Source organism: Molothrus ater, chromosome 3, assembly GCF_012460135.2.
Source record: "Molothrus ater isolate BHLD 08-10-18 breed brown headed cowbird chromosome 3, BPBGC_Mater_1.1, whole genome shotgun sequence".
In the NCBI taxonomy this organism is placed as follows: domain Eukaryota; kingdom Metazoa; phylum Chordata; class Aves; order Passeriformes; family Icteridae; genus Molothrus; species Molothrus ater.
The window spans coordinates 14023279-14041404 of record NC_050480.2 but is presented as its reverse complement, the minus strand read 5'-3'; the positions used below and the strand labels follow the sequence as shown (position 1 = coordinate 14041404).

General features: G+C 41.1%; 1 protein-coding gene across 1 annotated transcript; it reads right to left on the bottom strand.

Moving 5' to 3' along the window:
- Positions 1–7215: 7215 nt before the first annotated feature.
- Positions 7216–14341, bottom strand: CNRIP1 (cannabinoid receptor interacting protein 1). The gene is made up of 3 exons (XM_036381181.2): positions 14079–14341; positions 13254–13398; positions 7216–8655 (listed from the first exon to the last, which is right to left on the bottom strand). Exons 1-3 carry the CDS (start codon positions 14255–14257, stop codon positions 8491–8493), a joined length of 489 nt encoding a protein of 162 aa, XP_036237074.1. The 5' UTR covers positions 14258–14341; the 3' UTR covers positions 7216–8490.
- Positions 14342–18126: the final 3785 nt, after the last annotated feature.

Genomic DNA, 18126 nt, shown 5'->3' with positions numbered 1-18126 from the left:
CATGGGATTAGCAATGGTATGTAATGATGAAGTGAGATTTAGTTCTGTCTTTAGAAATGTTATGGTGTACCTGCTTATTTTGATAGAGTTTGGAGTCGTCTTTGAAGTAGGGAATGGTTGCTGTGTTAAGGTAGTATTATCTTTATTTATGAGAACTGTTAAGATGTTATAGTTTGGGTGAGCAGTCCTAATGATTGTGCTTTCAAAGAAATGCAAGCTCCCAAACTTGTGGGCAAGCAGAAATTCTCATGAGGCTGCATATTACAAAGGCTCAAGTCAGGGTCATGAGAGATGTTGGCAGAAGTGCCTTATCAGTGAGGTTCAGTGCTGTGTGAGCTCCCTTGGATCTCTCTGATCTCCTTCTGGACCACAGAGCACTCGCTGGCTGCTGCTCTTCAGGTGCCAGTTTGGATTTAAAAAAATCAGCAATAACAAAGGGGAGTCCCTCTCACATAGAAGTACTTGCACTGGGTTCTGCAAGGCTGGAGTGTTTGTGTGGGAGGGGAAGTGGTCTGTGCAGCTCAAATGGGGATGGGGAGGCTTTTACATATGGCTTACAGCTCACTAATGGCTCCTAGGATTGAAAGTTGCTTCCTGGTACATATGAGTCACCATGCCTGGAGGGATTAAGATGTGTAGACATGGCATTTGGGGACATGGTTCAGCGGTGCACTTGGCAGAGTTAACAATTGGACTGGATGATCTTAAACATCTTTTATAACCTAACTAATTCTACAGTTCTATATTTCCTGTTAGTAGCTCCCATCTATCGATTGGCTGGAGTATTTCTGATTGCTGCTTTTTTTCCTATGGCAATTTTTCTCTGGTTTCTTAAGAAATTGAAGCTTGTATTGAGCACACTTTGTCTTGCTCTTCTCCTTTCTCTGCACCCCTCCACTCCCAATATTAGACTTTTTTTTATGAAACGTTTTTTTATGAGTGTCCTTAGTTTATGAAATTACAAATCTGAACACAGTACACTGGATGAAATTAGTTTCCCTAATGATAGAGAGGCTGCATCATGAGTTGAACTCTAATGTTATAACACCAGGGAATCCACAGGAGATGGACAGGAAATTAGTCTCTGTAAGTCCTATGGTTCACCATGACACACTAAGAGAATAAAAATAAATTTTTACTGTTTTTAGTATTCATATGGCAGTGATTTCTGCAAAGCAACTGTGACCTGGAAGAAATGGCTTTAACTCTGAATCCTCAGCAGTTAATTTTCTTTTCTGGACCTGTGGGAATTGAAATAATGATAAAAATACAGAGGAGAAAACTTACCAGAGCTGGACATTTACTCTTGACCAGAATGACTACTAATTTGCACCTGCTCATTTTAAATGAAGCAGTTTGAAAACTTGTAGACTATGGTGGAAACAATTTCAGAGATGTTCTGGTATTTTTGAAGTAATTTAAAGCGCTGGTTTGTATCATCTATTGTAGATTGCATCAAAGCCTTTTCCTCCTTCCAGGAATTCTGCATTAAAGGGTCTAAACAACAGGTAGCTCAGAGCTGGTCTGAGATTTGACAGTCAGCCTACTTTTTCCACTGCATCCTGAAGACCATTGTCTCATTTAATTTTTCATTTCTATGAGATTTTAAAAAAGGCCAAGGTGGTAAGAAGGAGGTGGGCTAAAACTGATTCCACCCTTTTTTCTCCTCAATTGAAATTTTTTTTTAAGTAGTATAAAACCAGCTTGAATGTTGTTCAGTAATATGAGCAGCATGCTTGGCCTGGCTGAGCTGTGCCAACTTCTACTTGGAGTACTTCCTCTAATGTTTTGAGGAGAGCTGCTCCACAGGGTACTGATGTACTCAGTTGCTATGCCCTCTGTGTTGGAGGTATAAGGGCTTCCTTGCTCATTCCATACTATGGAATATAGTGCTGCTTCTTGTATTATTACATTAAAAGTTCCTGAATGACTGAGGGCCCTGTACTTTGGAAATTGCCATTTACTCCAGAGCCTTCAAGGAAAATGAGTGATAGATTGAACAGCAAATGCTGAGAGAAGAGAAAGGCTTTTCTGTCTCTCCGTTATGGATGAAAGATAAGAGAGAGGGGATGTAGATAAGCAATGACAGGATGTGAAACTTGAGAAGCTTGAGATTAGTATGAAATCTATGGAAAGTTACTGACATTGAGCTTAATGAGCCAGAAGCTTAAAGCTACTTACCAGTAAAAACCACGGGGAGTTTAGTAGGAGATTTTGAGTTAGGAACCGTCTTTCTAGCAGAACTGAGAAGAAGTATTAAAGGTGACTAAGATGGAGACTACCAAAAGAGATTTTTGAGAGTTCTCTGCTAGTGTTATATTTTCATATGGAGACTCCTAGTGACTGTTTCCCCCCATGCCTGTGGGTCAAAAGCACACTCTGAGATTCTCCTGTCTCTTTCTTGTACCATGACTCCAAGCCCATGCCCCTCCAATGTTTTCCCTTTAGATATCTGGATGGAAGCTGATGTCTCTGATTAAGGCATGGTTCCTCGTGGATTTGTAGAATGGAGTATAAGGAAAAAATTGTGTACTTAGCTGTCCTAGTCATGGTTGTCCAAGAATAAAGGCTATAGGCAGACTGCAAGGTGGCAAATAATCTCCCTTTCTTGTGCTGTTTGGAATATCTCTCAGTTCTGGAGCTAAGTATATGGTAGCATTCCTTCTTTGCTTACTTAGCTGTGTTTGAGGGCTGCTGCTGGATTTGCAGGGCTGAAGCAGAAAGAAGTCAAAATTGATAGCTACTTTTATTAAGAGAAAAAGACGCAACCCTTCAAAAAATTTCCAGCTTGTAAGTTCATTGTACAATTGATTCTGTACCTGTTTCCAGGTGCAAAATGTTAGTTCCTGCTTCCTGGAGAAAAAGAAATATATTTTCTAAGATAGGGTAAATGATCTGTAGAGGAAATCTTTTCACTGTATTTATAGCCAACAACCTCCCTGGAAGTGTTTCCTCAACTTCTTTAAGTTATACTTAATCTGTATTAAAATGATTAGGTCTAAATTCTTACAGTTCTGTTTTAAGCAAGGGAAGTTCATTCACATTTTAGCATATTAGGGCAAATTTGTCTTTCACGTTTACTCCATATGTTTTGGTGGAACTTTGTAGCAGTAGTGCATTTGGGACTTTTGTTTTCTTAACCATCTACCTCCTACCCCCTTAAGGTAAGCAAAGCTCAGTGTAAACATTGTGAATTTAATTCATTGTGTAACCAGCACATTTATATCTGGCTAGTACCTTGTCCTGATACACAAAATGCTGCCAGATTTGAACAGAGTAGATGCACGATACTTTTTCATTTGTTTGTTTTAATGCTTTTCAAATCTTTGGAGGGCAGTCATATAGTTTCCATACAGAACAGGGATGACTGCAGTTGTATTTTCATACCCTGGTGTTTCCTACATTTGCTCAGCTTACCTGTAGCATAGTATTTAGCCAGAGATGTCTCAGAAGCCAGAAGTGAAAGTATACACTTAATTTAAAAACTCCAACACGCAGCAAATTAAAAAAAGGCACCAATTCAGACTATATATTCTATGCACAGAATTGGCCACAGCTTGTTCTCTCCGGTAAGTCCACAGCTTGTTCTCTCCAGTAAGTCTGAAATGTGGGAAGTGCCTGAGGTGAATCTGTTGGCATAGCAACTTAGTGAGCAGGAGAATGCCATCCATCACAATCAGAAGAATGTATGTTGTGATATTGCACTACTGTCACTTGTTTGCAGACCCTCTTTATAAGTTATTAAACTCATAAAGATTCAGTTCAAACTTCTGAGAACATTTGGTCCCTGTAGCACATATACTGTAGTTTCATGTGGATATTACTGACAATGTTGTCACAGTCACTCCTGTAACAGCAGGCTCCCAACCTTGTCTTTACTGTGCTGAGAATGAGCAGAAGGTCCAGTTAACCATCAGGACAGTCATGTAGTTCTTGCCTTCATCATCATGCACTAATAGTTTGCAATTTCTTCTCCCAGGATTGTTCAAAGGCTGCAGATCCTAGATGGGATACAGCTTCTCACTATTGGAATAAAGGAAGTAGGAGTGCCTGTTCTCTGGGGGAAGGAAACAAAGGTGTTACAGAGAGCATGCAAAGCACTGGTACATGGATTGCAGCATCAAGACTCAAGTTTGTCTGAGTGAGGACAAACAGAATATCAGAGCCTTGCACCTGGTCAATGCAGACATGCTGCCATGAATTGTTTCTTAAAATTTAATATTTTTCAGCATATTAATGCTAAAAAGAGAGGCTGTCTGTCATTGCTTTTAAGCCACGTCTCCAATGGAGATCTGTTTGTCTATGTGCTCATAGTGCAATTCACTGTGTGTCAAAAGGTAACAAACTTCAATGACTGCAGTGGGATAACTCACAAAACCTTACAGTAGTCACAGAGAAACAATGCAGAGAGAACTGGTTTGTCTCTCCCTAGCTTGATGCCACCTTGTCTTCCTAATGCTGAAAGCTAAGGCTCATAGGGATTTGAAGCCTTAAATCTTGCTATCAGAGAGAGGGGGAAAAGGAAGCAGTCCAAGAAATGCTGGTGACAGCTGCCAAGCATGCAGCAGGGAAGGCCTATGGGCAGGAGTGGGTGTCTCTCCTGGCCAAAGGTCTGGATCAGCTACACTAAAGAGGACTTTGCAAGTCATTGCTTGTGAGCTTTGTAGAGTTAAGGGAAAACATGAATGTTGAAGGACTTGTTTTTCTGCTGCTTTGTGCTTCAGGGTTGACGTAGCTATTAAAGCAATGCTCACTGCTTTGAATTTTGAAAGTCATTGCATTTGTTTCAGATCTCAGAAAGTGGTTAGCATTTACAACATGCCACATCCTTATTTAATCAAAGCTTTGAATGAGGCTTTAGAAGAATGGAGCACACTGCACATACATTAAAATTTTACATAGCAAGTGAGGGCAGTGCTCTTAACCAAGTGAAAAAAAGAACCTCTCCTGGCATGCAAAAGCCTTGTATTACAAAACTTACACCTTTATTGTACAGAAGTTCTGTTCACATCTTTTATACAAAGAATTACATAAATGAGGTCCTCTGATTCTTTGCTAGTCTGGAATCAGTAAGGGTCACTGCATTTGCAAACCAATGGACAGAGCTTCAGCTGAAGCCAGTAAAACCTCTTTACCATGTGAAAGTAGAGCATTGAGACTTGAGGTGTATTACTTCTGTTTCATACACAGTCAGATTGTAGGAGATACCAAAGTCTGTAGTAGCTGCACTAAACACAAAGTGTTGTGCAAAATCTAATGATCTAATACAAAGCCCTATGCAGGATCACTACTGTAATAGTCATGACTAATAACTTGCTTTTGAATCCTGTTACTCAGCAGGATCAAAGAGCTATCTGCTACCTCTAAATATAGATGAAAAAGTGACACAAAGATTTGGAATGTTCATTTCATTTTTCTTATGAAAATGACAGCTGGACATTTCATGACAAATATCTTGAAGTCTCTTATTTATAAAAACTCCAGCTATGAGTGCTTTCTGGTTTCAGCTGGATTGACACATTGTCAGCATTTTCTGACATATATATTTGATCCTAGTGTACTGTGTCCTGAATTATAGTACTGAGTTCTGTATAAAAATGGAAATATTAATTAGAAAAAGCTGTGTAAAGAACAAACTTGTCCAGAGATTTAAATGCTGCTGACTGAATAATGCATCCAACTGTCACAGCAGCAGTTTTGTAGTGACTCAAATTCTATGAATATTCAACAGAGTTGTCCTGGATGAAAGCAATGAAAAACATTACTTTCAGGAAACGGCTGAAATCTTGGGTCTCCTTTATTAGGAGCAAATGTTTATTTTGTTAGCAAAGCACTTGATGAGCAAGAGGAAGTTGATGGGACTATTTTGCTTTACATGTGTGGAGTATCAGAGATGGTGGTATGGATACTCAACCAACATCACATGAATAATCTTCTATTTAAGAATAATGCAAATCACATTTCTGTATGCTTAAACCTCACCTAGGGGAGGACATAAGAGCTGATAAATGCCATTTACATCTTCCACAGAGAAGTGATTAACCAGTTCTCATCCTTTCTATCCCTGATGCTGTCTATGAAAAGGGCGCTGCAATCCTCGGCAGCAATGTTCAGTCTTAGAATATGGGACCTGTACAACAGTTGCTCTTGCTGATCTCTCCTTTCTTTTAAAAGCAACTCGCTCCATCTGCAGCCTTTTTCTTGAGCATCCTCTCAACTGAATTGCTACAGGACCTGCTAGGTTGTAAGTGAAAATATTCCCTATTTGGCATTAATGTGGGCATGAAAATTTGCCTTAGGAAGAGTATACTTCCAGCTGGCTGAGAATAACAATCCTCCTGTGCCAGGATTGGCTGGATTTATTCATTGCAGCATTTTTTAAATGCTGGAGAGCTAGGACACTGTGGATCTTACATATTTTTTACTAGGACAGAAGTCTGTGAATTTATGTGTCATGTATTGTGTGCCAGTGTACATATGTGTTCGTATGTAGAAACAAAATGAACCAAAGTATGCAAATTATTGGAGAATAAAATCACTTTTCTAACAATGTAGAAACAGAACTGATTCACAGCTGGAAGTCTAGAATAATTAAAGCATGTTATCTGGAAACTTCTGCTAAAATGCTGGCAGTAGTACTTCTGCCTGAAGTGCAGATTTCAATTTGTTCAGTTTTCTCATTTTGAAGAATCCCTGCTAAGAAAAGTCTAGGAAAGAAGTTAATGGAGAAGATTATTTCTAGATTTTCATTTCAGTAAAATTTGCCCATATAATGTTGCCTTAGAATGGAGATGCAGCTGACTAGCTCACCATTACACAGCTGGATTACATCAGTGCCACTGTCAGTTCTTTTGGCTGTAGAAATCTAGTAAAGCTAGAAAACTAGTAAAGCCTTTTGATTAATAACTCAGTGGAAGAAAATATTTCTTTGCTAATTAAATTCTGTCCTAAGTCTTTACTTTTCACACTATATTACTGAAACTAATTGCATATTAATAAGCTCTTCTGAGTGTTATCACATTAACCATCTGCATTTTGGCACACTGGATCTGTGTTTCCTAGAAACAGTAGCTTTGAGTGAAGAACAGAAGGTGCTTTGGACTGCATTCTCAGAAAGCACTGGCTGCATACGACCTACCGTCTGATTCTCTAAAACCACTGCTTCTTTAAATACAATGTTTTCAGCTCATTTAGATGGCCATAGTAGAGAAGAAATTGTTTACATCCTTTATTACAAAGATCAAAAGTCATGTTTACCATTTACATATACAATTTACAAAGTATTCACAAAGGGAATAACAGATATGCAGGAACTGACAGCTTACTTCAACCCAAGCTGGGGACAGGACAAGTGTAGTTGTTTCCTTCCTTCCCTGTCTTTACAGAAATAAAAGATACATCTGTTTTGTGTTGTCTGTTTGTGTTAAACACTGATCTAGTGTTTATGAAGCACCTTTAGTTATAACTATGCAAATGCTTGCATGCTTATCTTTATTTGAAAGACTGCAGTGCATGTATAAACATGTCCTGGGATCTGCACCTTCACACTACTGAGTGCTTGTTGGTCAGAAATCTTGTCAATAAATACAGTGGTCAGGCTTGAAAATGTTGATTTGTAAGATTTAACTAATCTCATCAATGTGCCATTAAAATAAAAATGGAGTTCAATATCAGAACACTTACTCTAGGAAATAAATTAGGTATGGCTGCTGTATCTCTCAAGGATACTATATGATCTTAAGATAGGTCTTAGCCATGTTGTTAGATGTCTTGGATAACACAATGGACTTATTGCTTTTCCTTCATCATGTTTTATACCATTTCCTAATGCTATTTCAAAGACTGGAAAACTTAACAAAAAATAATCCTCTTTAGGAGATTTGGTAAATTAGCAAACTTCACAGAATATCTTACAGCACTTAACAAAAGGGAGAATGAGTTCCCAAATCCCTTGGTATGAAAGCATAATACCAACAGTGCACTAGCTGCCATTCAGCTAAACCTACAAGTAACCATATTTTTAATTTTTGGTGTCCACTGGGAAGACAGTACAACCAAATGCTTGAAGGAACACACTGATTTTGGAGCAAGCACAAATGTAAATACAGAAATCACCAATGTGATGTTAATCCAAATTCTAAGCAATGAAGCAAAACACTTCACAAAAGTTGTTACATCTAGTCAGAATAATCCAAATACTTACAACAGTATTATGATATGACTTCCTACCAAGCTATCAGATAATCCTTTACCATGAACCTTTCAGTATTCTCAGGACGACAGATAAAGAATGTTGCAGATGCCATGGTAAACTTAAAATACAGTAATAGGCAAATATTTTAGTGGCACCACCTGTATATACAATATAGTTGCTGGAACCTTATGGACAAAGCAGTGTTACAGTATGCCTTTATTAAGGCTTCTTGCTGGTTTAAAAAGGTAGATTTTTTTTTTAGGGAGATTGTCCAGCCGTATTGGTTTCACATCTCTTCAGTGGAAGGTCTCTTTATTGATCCACATGAGACTGCGTGTTTCATTTGGTTTGCATTCGTACTCAATACTGCCAAAGCTGTTTCCCCACTGGCAATGATCCCGTTTGTGGTAGTTGTAGAATTTGACTTGCCAGACTGTCTCAAAAACTCCAATGTCATTAAACTGTGAGGAAGAAGGAATACCAGTGTTAGTGAGCTAATTATTTTGTTGGTTTCTCTCTCATCCTGAGAAATAACACTTATGAAGCTGCAGAACATAAAACACCTGGTATAAGGATCATTGTTCCTCAGATCAATAAATTGAAGACCTGTAAAACCTGCTCTAGCAATCAGAAAGTCTTTTATATGTAGCCATACATACTACATAAAGGATCAGATCCTGCATGTACTGTCCTCTTGCACTCACATCTGGGATAGGCGAGGGAGTAAAAATATTCAAGTTGCCACATGGATAAACGTTACTAACACAAGAATCAAAACCATAATCTTTCTTAAGATGACACAGCTTGTATATACTGTAGATCATGTAGTAGTGATCTGCAGTGATACAGACTATCACTTTACCTCTATACCATACCTAGTGACTGCAGTTGGGAAAGATTCTTCTTTTCCTCAGTCTGAAACTTTTAATGTATCTGCATTTTGGAGTCTTGTATTTGTATGTATTGACTGAGATGTGCTGCTCTTGCACACCACTTACTACTTTCCTGGGATTTTATTCCACATTTTAAATGAGACTGGAGCAAGAGAATTTCTGTGTGCATATCTGTAACTGTTAGTTGGACTGTGATAGTGCAGCTGAGTAATAGGAGCTAATAAAAAGATAATCTGCCTGTTTAGCAGATAAGTGTCTAAAACAGTGAAGAAGTGAGAACTGACTTTAAATTCTCTGTGCATGCAGCTTTGAAGTGAATGAGACTGTGGCCTCATTCATGAGAAATAAAAGTGTGGCCTCATGAGAAATAAAAGTTCTATGGCTATAATAAAAAAGTTCTGTAAAATAAAGTTGTTTGTTATTTTTATTTTCTTTAAGTCACTCCTAGACACCTGTACAACATCAGAAAAACCTCAGTGAAGCTTTCAAGCATAAATTATGATTTCAGTCTTAATGGTAATGGAAAATTTGAGTTCCTATGCCTTGAGACATTGCAGAGAATCTCAAGTGTGGATGTGAAGCCTGTATGTATTGCCATTGGCCTTAAGCCAGTATGGCTTGTTGATTGTGTTATGTTGTTAGAAGATACTAGATAGTGAATTAAGTGCTACTGAATGGCACTATTCTTCAGTATTTTTTCCCTTTCAGTATTTCCATCACTCACTTTAATGACAGCTTCTTCACTTGACTGTTTTCCATTCCTATCATGTGCCTCGGAGCTGATCTTTGATCATCTGCCTGCTATAATCACACTTGCAAAGTCAGTATGAAAGCCCTTTTACAGAGAAATTGTTCCTGATTTACAAGCAGAGTCTTCTGTATCCAGATTTTTCAGGACACATTTGTCGTTGTTTTTTTGAAATTAAAAATGTGGTTTGTAAGGTGCTGCTGTGTAACAGACATTACTTTAAACCTTCTCTCCGCCCACCCTGGTAAGTTAAATTTAGCCTTGACAATAGCAGAAGCTGCTGTGTGCTGTAAGTGGAGGGGTTTTATTCGGCTCCAGTTACAAGTGTTACCTTGAAGGAGTAACAGAAACATTTCTGCCACTTCCTTTGACTAAGAAAGAATCAGATGTACAGGCTATTTTATCTCTCCCAGTAACTAAAACCTTAATTAAGGACTTTTTTTTAATCAATCATCTTTGATAGTGGTCCCGTTACACTTATAATGCAAGACAGTAAAGGTTAAGCACATTGGATATTGCTGTGCACAGTCCACAAAACTTGTCAGAGAGGAGAATCGGGCACCCTCACTGTGGAAACTAAGGAAGAAAAGGCATTTCTAGTAACATTTTTAGAAGGTGATATGACACAAGAGCATAATTTCATTTCATTAATGTATGAAGGATCTGAATTTCAAAAAGATAGATGAAGAAAGCAAATTTACTTTTCCTTAATGACCCAGTTTGCTGAGCTACCCTGAGTAGTTTGACTGCTCTGGGTTTTCAGGAGAAGGAAAAAATTAATTGCAGAGCTTTCCTACTACCATGTGCCTCCCTCAGCCTGGTACTCAGCACATGCAGAAGCTCTGTGGCATAATGAACATTCTGCATCCTTAGGGCTCCCCTGAATTCCCATGGCTCCTACAGCTGAATCCTGGCTACTCCACTGAGCTTATATATGGGCATCCCCAGGGAGGGAGAATAGCCCTGCTCTTTGCAGGTCAGGCTTCATATTAAGTATATTTCCCTGTCTGCTCTTCTCTATCATCTGGTGCTGTAGGAGTAAATAGTTATTTAATCAGTCCCTCTACATTTGCATGCTGAGATGATTTTGTAGTTATTACTGTGAATACAGTTCTAGCTTCTTTATTCAATCTTAGACTAGTCTGATCAAGAATAAAATGAGGCCCAAAGGCAGGCTTCTAACTTAGTTTACACCATTTGCTAGACAGTTTAGCAGTTTCTGGATAGTCTGCATGATTGACCAATCAGGTAACAGAAACATAGATTCTGGAATTCAGAAACAGGATTGCTGTTCAACGTGTATAAACTCTGGCTATCATGAGTCAGATTTAACTAGCCAGTTAAAGCAGCAACACAAGAATTATTTGTTAAAAGTTTCAAAGCAGGTAGGAAAGAAGTTCTTATGGATCTTAATGGACCTTAAGTCATTCGGACACTAGATTGGCTATTCCAGACTTGTTTTTGATTGCAGGACTGATCTCACAATCTATTTCTAATGTGAATTCAGTTTTTATGCCTAAAATAGTGTCCTTATCACCATAGGATGCATCAGGATTCTGTCTGTTTTAGAAAAGGAAGTGGAGGCAGAAGTTCCTCATAGTTGAAGGAAATAGGAAAATCTAAAGCTCTCTGCAATAAGCTCAGTTTTGAAGGTTGAGGAAGTAGGTATCCAAAGCAGTTTTCAGACTGGGGTATCTGAGGCTTGTTCCCTAAATCTACTACAGCTCCATTTAGCTAAGCAGCTAAATGATGAGTTAAACATATAAACCCCTGTTATCTATATTTAATACTTAAAAGTATCATTTGTGGGTATCTAAGTCTGTACTGATGAACCTATCTATCAAGATCAGTTCCTAAAAGGAATTAAAGACTTGCTTAATGCTTGCAAATCCTATTAGCTTCATGGTTAATATCCCAGGATCTGATCTGTAAAAGCAGCTCTTTGGGAAAATATTGTGGCTTCTCATTCTGATGCTGCAACAAACCATGTCAGAGCTTGTCACTGAAAGTCAGAACCTCCTTATATTTCACCTGTGATTTGACTTGGTTCTCTCCAAAGGAAAAGTTAAATTTCTAGATTTTCAGAGTTCACATCAGTGCTGCACTTAAGGGTAAAAGTAACCAGCAAAACAGGGATGCCTGAGTCAAAGCAGATGGTGTTTTGGGAATGCTGTCCTTTCTCCTCCTGGTGTAAGGTGAAATATAACTACAATGATCAACAGTAGCATCCAGCAGCTATGTTCAGCTTTTTGTGAAATAATACTATGTTTGGTTTTCCTGGGTGGTGGCTGTATATAAAAGTGATTAACATAATACTCCATATTAGTCTTAATAACCTACGATTATGAAATAGTAATGTGATGTGGATCTCCAAAATTAAGTTTGGCACATTGTAATTATTAGAAACACCAAATGGTTAATGATGTTACAGTTCTTATTCAGAAGAGGATTACCCTACTGAACTATGATTCCAGAAAAAAAATACTGAAGAGCAATATGAAATCTTGTGTGCAGTAAGAAAACATCATAAAATTCTGAAATTTGGTGGGCTTGTTTAAGCTGGAACAGACTCTTAAGAGAGCTTCAGATGAAGATGGCTTACTGCCTTGATTCCTTTTTTTTTGGTGGAGAAGACATGGAATAAACAGCAGGAATCCCTCACAGCTATAATCAGGAGAAGAAAAAAAACCGCCAAAACTGAGCATACCACCCAATGAGTGCTGTGGAAATCTGCCTGTCTTCATGTTTTCTGTTAGCTCTGCTGCCTTGTGGGCTGGAGCTTTTGTCATCTCACTTTGGGGCCATGGAGCCTCTCTTTAAGACTGGGGTGAGGAGCCACTTAAATATGAATTTAGGTTTGTGGGTGCAGATAATGGAAACATATGGGAAAAGAGAGAAGACAGCCTTGGGTGTTCTCCTGCATGCTTCTAGTCTCTAGCAAGTCCTCAGGCATGCTGAAGGTGACAGATTAAAGGGGAGAGCAGTCACCCCTTGCTTGGCATGCTCTGTGCCAAAAAAAATGGTGCTACCTGGCAAAAGAGGGTCCCCTGTATGCCAAGGGATTGGATCTCTAGCCAAGAACCTCAGTGGGAGCTGCCTGATATGTATAGTATGTCCTATAGAAGGGGCGGGATGTTCCGCACACAATTCTTTCTGCTGCAGCACCCCAAAGGGTTTTGCAGGTCTCTAGAAAACCTTATACTTCCTCCTGGCCCTTGCTGTTTTCTTGGGAGAGAAGGCAGCAGGATTTGTATTTTCCAGCTATGTTCTGGCCAGCAACCTTAGTGACACAAAGCAAAGAGGAAGGCAGTAGCTGCAACTAGGCTTTGCCCTGGAATATTTCACCACACTCTCTCTGGGAGTCAACCCCCTGCTGCCCTCCCTCATCCTCTCATGCCAGGCTTGGGGAACCACATACCTGCATGTTGACTTGGATGGGCTGTCTCTCCCCACTTTTGGTATGGGGCACCCCCTCGGTGTCATAGATCCCTGTGTAAGAGGCTACTTGTGCATCACGTGATTTTTCTTCCAGTGGGACATTAACACCGCCGATGCCCATGGTCCTACAAAAAGACAGGATCCAGCCTTTCACAGCCCTGAATTCCCCTTCCTTGGTAGCTTGAAGCCAGCACATGGGTTTGCAGCTTGGTAGCCTCTGTACTGGGAAAAAGCTTCAGGCATTTTAGCAGACCTGCATGTGCTGCTGACTCATTGGGGCTCCTGAAATATGCCAGGGCTCTGCAGTCACCCAGGGAAGGAGTAGAAAGGAGTGGCAGGCGGGATCTGATTTCGAATGGATCGGGAGAGGTTAGTCGAATCTCTTCGGCGGGGCCGCCCCTCCACCCAGAGCTGGTTCCCCATCTGGTCCCTGTCTCTGCTTTGCCACGCCGCAGCGAGGCTTGGGCATTGTGTAGGAGGGACTTCTTCCTCCAGCGAAAGCCGTGAGGAAGGAAGGAGAAAAGAAGCTGGGCTTGAAAAATCTCCGGGAGAAGGTGGGGAGGGAGAGGGAAGGCAGCGATTCCCAAACGTGGCCCCCCCCCAGGCCAGCCCGGCGGAGCACAGGGAACAGCTGGCGAGGGACTCAGAAACGGGGCCACCAAAGTAAAAGGGCGGGGAGGGAGAAATCACGGAAACCCCGCGCTGACAGCCTGCCAGGGAAAAAACATTAAACGTCTAAAAATAAAGCAGCAGGGAGGGAGCGGAGGGCCGGGGGAGCCGCCCTGAGGAGAACGGCCTCACTTACGTGGCCTGGACGGTGCCGGGTCGGAGGGACACCTCGATTTTGTACTTGGCCCCGGTCAGCAGCTTGATGGTGCGGTTCTGACCGAAGCGCTGCCCGTCCACCTTGAAATACACGGCCCCGTCGTTGGGCTGGATTTTGAGGGAGACGCTGATTTTCACGAGTCCGGGGATGTCGCCCATCTCTTGCGGCCAGAGGGGCCTGTGGGCTCTGCGCGCGTCTCGCCCCCTCCGAGGAAAGGCGGCTGGCCGGGAGCGAGGGAGAGGAAGAGGAGGAGGGAGAAGGAAGAGGAGGGGCTGCCGGATCCCAGCCAGCCCAGCCCTTCCCAAAAGAAGCGGATGAGATACTTGATTATTTATTTTCCCTCCCATTAATCACGGCGTAGCATCTGGCGGTTGATGTCTTTTCCCCTCTTCTTCTCCCCCGCCTCCACTTCATCACCTCGCCCCATGTCCTGGTTTGGGGGACATTTGCAGCTGCTCAGATTGCTGCCGGTTTCCAGGGAGTTAATCCGGCCCCGATTACTGCAGCCTTAATCCCGCAGTTCGTCCCGGAGGAAGCGGGACGGCCTTGGCTGGGCTCCGCCGGTTCAGCACCACAGGCGCGGACAGCGGCAAGGGCAGGGAGCGCCCCGCGGGCTCTCCGTGGGGTCCCGGCCGAGGGGAGCCCCCTAAACCACCCTCCACCCCCTCGCCTGGGGGGAGACCCCCAAATCACCCTCCGATCTCCCACCCGGGAAAGGCCTCCCGAGGGTTGATCGAGCCCTCTGGGTTGGGCTGAAACATCTGTGTGGTGGCACGGAGGAGCCAAAGCTGCCTGAGAGAGAGGGGAGGGCGGGCAGCAAAGACGTGGTTTTCTGGTTCTTCTGTCTCCCGGTGCAGCAAAAGGTTTTGTTGAGTCACCATGCCTGGACTGAGGGTCACTTCCTTGACTGTCAGAGTCACCATGCCTGGACTGAGGGTCACTGTCTTGCTCCCTGAGGTCAACAGTCAACATCAGCAGGCCAAGGTTTCTCTTGGGATTATTTCAATCACTTCATTGCAATCCTCTTATTTAAATAATAAAAAAAAACCCCTACTCTCTAACTGCACTGTAAGATCAGAATGTTTTGTCTTGAAGTCTAATACTACTCTCTACATATGGCTGGTGCTCTTTGTTCTTAAACAAAGATCCTTGAAACTGAACAATTTACCATAATTCAACTCAGCCTGTCTCATTCCCATCTCTAAGGAGATTACTTTTAACCCAGGCAGGTTTGTGCCTATTTTCCATTCTTTTTTATTTTTTCTTGTTTGCTGTTAAAACTGTAGCACCCTTATGTCTGACACAAGCTTTGGGCCACAAATATACTTTTTGCTTGGACATTATGGCAGAGTTAATGGTTTTGTTAGGAGAATTTCATAGGTCCATGTTGCACTGTACTAACCTGTTCTTTGTTTCTCTAAGGCTGGGATATACATGTAGTGGTGCAATGTGAAAAAAGCCAAATTGTAGATACAGCATTGCCCAGCTGCATTTTCTTATGCATGCAAGTTTCAGTGATTTAATTTTATTAGGAACTTTAAGCAAAATAATACATTCTGTTGAAAACCTCTGCGAAAAAAAAACCCCAAAACCCCAAAATCCTACTGAATATCCCTTGCTTAGAGTCCAGCTAAACACAGCCTTCATAATGTGTTCAGCCATTCAGGTTTCCACAAATACAGGGGCAGGATATGATCCCTGCTTCTCAGAACTGTGTATCTCTGCAAAAATACTAAACAAACAAACCAAAAATAAACAAACAACACCCACTCCTGGTGCATTTCTCCTTATCTCTTTTCATCACTGAAAGAGAAATCTCATTTTGCATTGCATTCTGCAGAAACTGCTGCATTTTGTAGCTTGTTGGAAGTTTTGCTGGCAGTAAATGCCCTTTCTGTAACTTTAAATGTAATTCCGTATGAAATCACAGAGGCCTAACCTGTGGAGAATGTGACTCTATCACTTAAAGTGGTGTGTGAAGAGTAATGGCCAGAGATCAGATTTACTTGCTTCATGGGCCAGACGTGACATGTTGTAGTAAATTGTGTGTAGCTGAAGCCATTGATTGCAATTAGCTTCCTAAGTACATGAGAGGTCAGATCTATAACGAGGGGTTTTTTTCCCTCATTATTTCTGCCTGAATGATTATCTTTCTATGGACACAGCTCAGACTGGGACTTTATCCCTGAACAGTATTAGGCAAACATGAGAGATAACTAAAAAAGCATCATATTATGGAATGTGTATGCATAGTAACTGTCTTACCATATGCAAGTGTAACATGGTGAGAGTAGAACATTTCTGAAGAAGAAATTCTTAATTTAGGCAATGACCTTCTTTTGATTGATCTAATAATTTCACTTGTGTTAATACATTTACTTATCTGATCCAACCAGATGCCCTTTATCAGTATAGATCAAGGGAAGGAGTTGCCTTTGCTAAGCCCTTCTGGGAGATTAGTTTTGTTGCTGCCCACCTTAATGGCCCTGACCAACGTCACCTGAGGCTGCCCACATTTAGTTTTGGTTCCCATGCCCTTCCTGAATTATGCTTAGGACAGCTGTTCTCCAGCTCCACCACTGACATCTCCAGCCATGGATGCCCTTGACCTCACCCTGCATGTTGAGTACCTGGCTTAACCTCAGCCCAAGGATGGAGGTGCTTGATGCTGTGGAATGGGCCCTGGCTAGAGAAACCAGGCCCTTCCAGTCCCCATGGGGATTTTCTATGGGTCCCAGATCTCAGGCTCCTACATTACCTGATGTTAATAGCGTGATATTCTGTAGGGAGCAAAATATCTGAAGGAAGAAGAGTCGGTGTGGTTTTTCCAGGAGCACAGAGTAAACATGCCGACATTTACAAGATTCAAAGCTAAATAAATAATCATAGACTTAGGACAAAGTCCTATTTCTCTAAGCCACAGCAGCAATTTGTTTCTGGGAACAAAAGGATAAAGTTGTGTCAATTCCTCCATTTTCTACACCTACATTTGAAGGGTGGGCTACAATATTTAATGTCTTTCTAAACTGCAAAACTGTTTTTTCTATTTGTTTGTTTGTTTGTTTGTTTTGAGGGGGTCATTTGGGTTTTGTGTGTGTGTGTGTCTGTGTTTTCATTTGGTTCTTTTCAGTCCTTCAAATCTACTTTTCATTCCCCTGGCAGCTGAGGCTTCCCAGTCTGTTCTGTGGAGTCAGCAAGGTACATTAAGCTATATCCCTTCCCCTTCGGTATGAAGATTGGAGCATTCATCTGTGCCCTGGCAAATGCCTCAGTGCTTTTGAAAGGAGTGGTAAATGAGTTGTACCCAGCAGTTCTATACCTCTTTTTCTTCCTAAGACTATGAAAGTTTCATACATCCTACAAGATGTGTGAACTACATACAAACTGCATCCTCCAAGACCTCTTTATTGTGCATAGATCTTCCCTGCTGCACCAGCATAACCCACATGTATTACTGATGGGGAGCTACTGTATGGGAGAGGTGAGGGTGGATGTGTTCAATGAAAGCTAAGAGATAACATGCAGATGAACCATGACCTATACTTTAAGCAGGTCTGAATTATCTAGAAAACATTCTGGAGAGATGTTTTCAGTCTTTTGATTGCACATACTCAATATGATCTCTCTAGGCATGATATGTCAATTGCATAAGCTTTCAAGTATTAACATTTATGCAGACCTTCTCACTAATGCTCTAATCCTGCTGCAAAGCTCAACAATCATTAAATATATAAAATGTACCTCGAGGCACAAAAAGATAGTTCATTTAAGATGGCCAAACCACAGCATTTAGATTCTAAGGTGCCATGTGATACCTGTATTAGCCTTTTTATGCTTGTCCCTCTTTGATTAATTTCTTAACACAGTGCTAAATTTGGAAATGTTGTGGTTTGGGGTTTCTTTTCAAGAAGGGCATGCAAAGCCACAATCTCTCATGCTCTAAAAATAGCCATATGTGTGATTCTGTATGTAGGGAATTGTGCTAAGGCTTGCACCTGCCAGCTCTCAATTTAAAATTTTGATTCTT

Excerpts from the sequence above, each read along its gene's own strand:
- CNRIP1 (XM_036381181.2), bottom strand. The coding sequence starts at position 14,257 with ATGGGCGACATCCCCGGACTCGTGAAAATCAGCGTCTCCCTCAAAATC. Across the intron at positions 13,399-14,078 it reads CCCGGCACCGTCCAGGCCAC|GACCATGGGCATCGGCGGTG; the intron begins GTAAGTGAGGCC and ends GTCTTTTTGTAG. Across the intron at positions 8,656-13,253 it reads CCATCCAAGTCAACATGCAG|TTTAATGACATTGGAGTTTT; the intron begins GTATGTGGTTCC and ends TCTTCCTCACAG.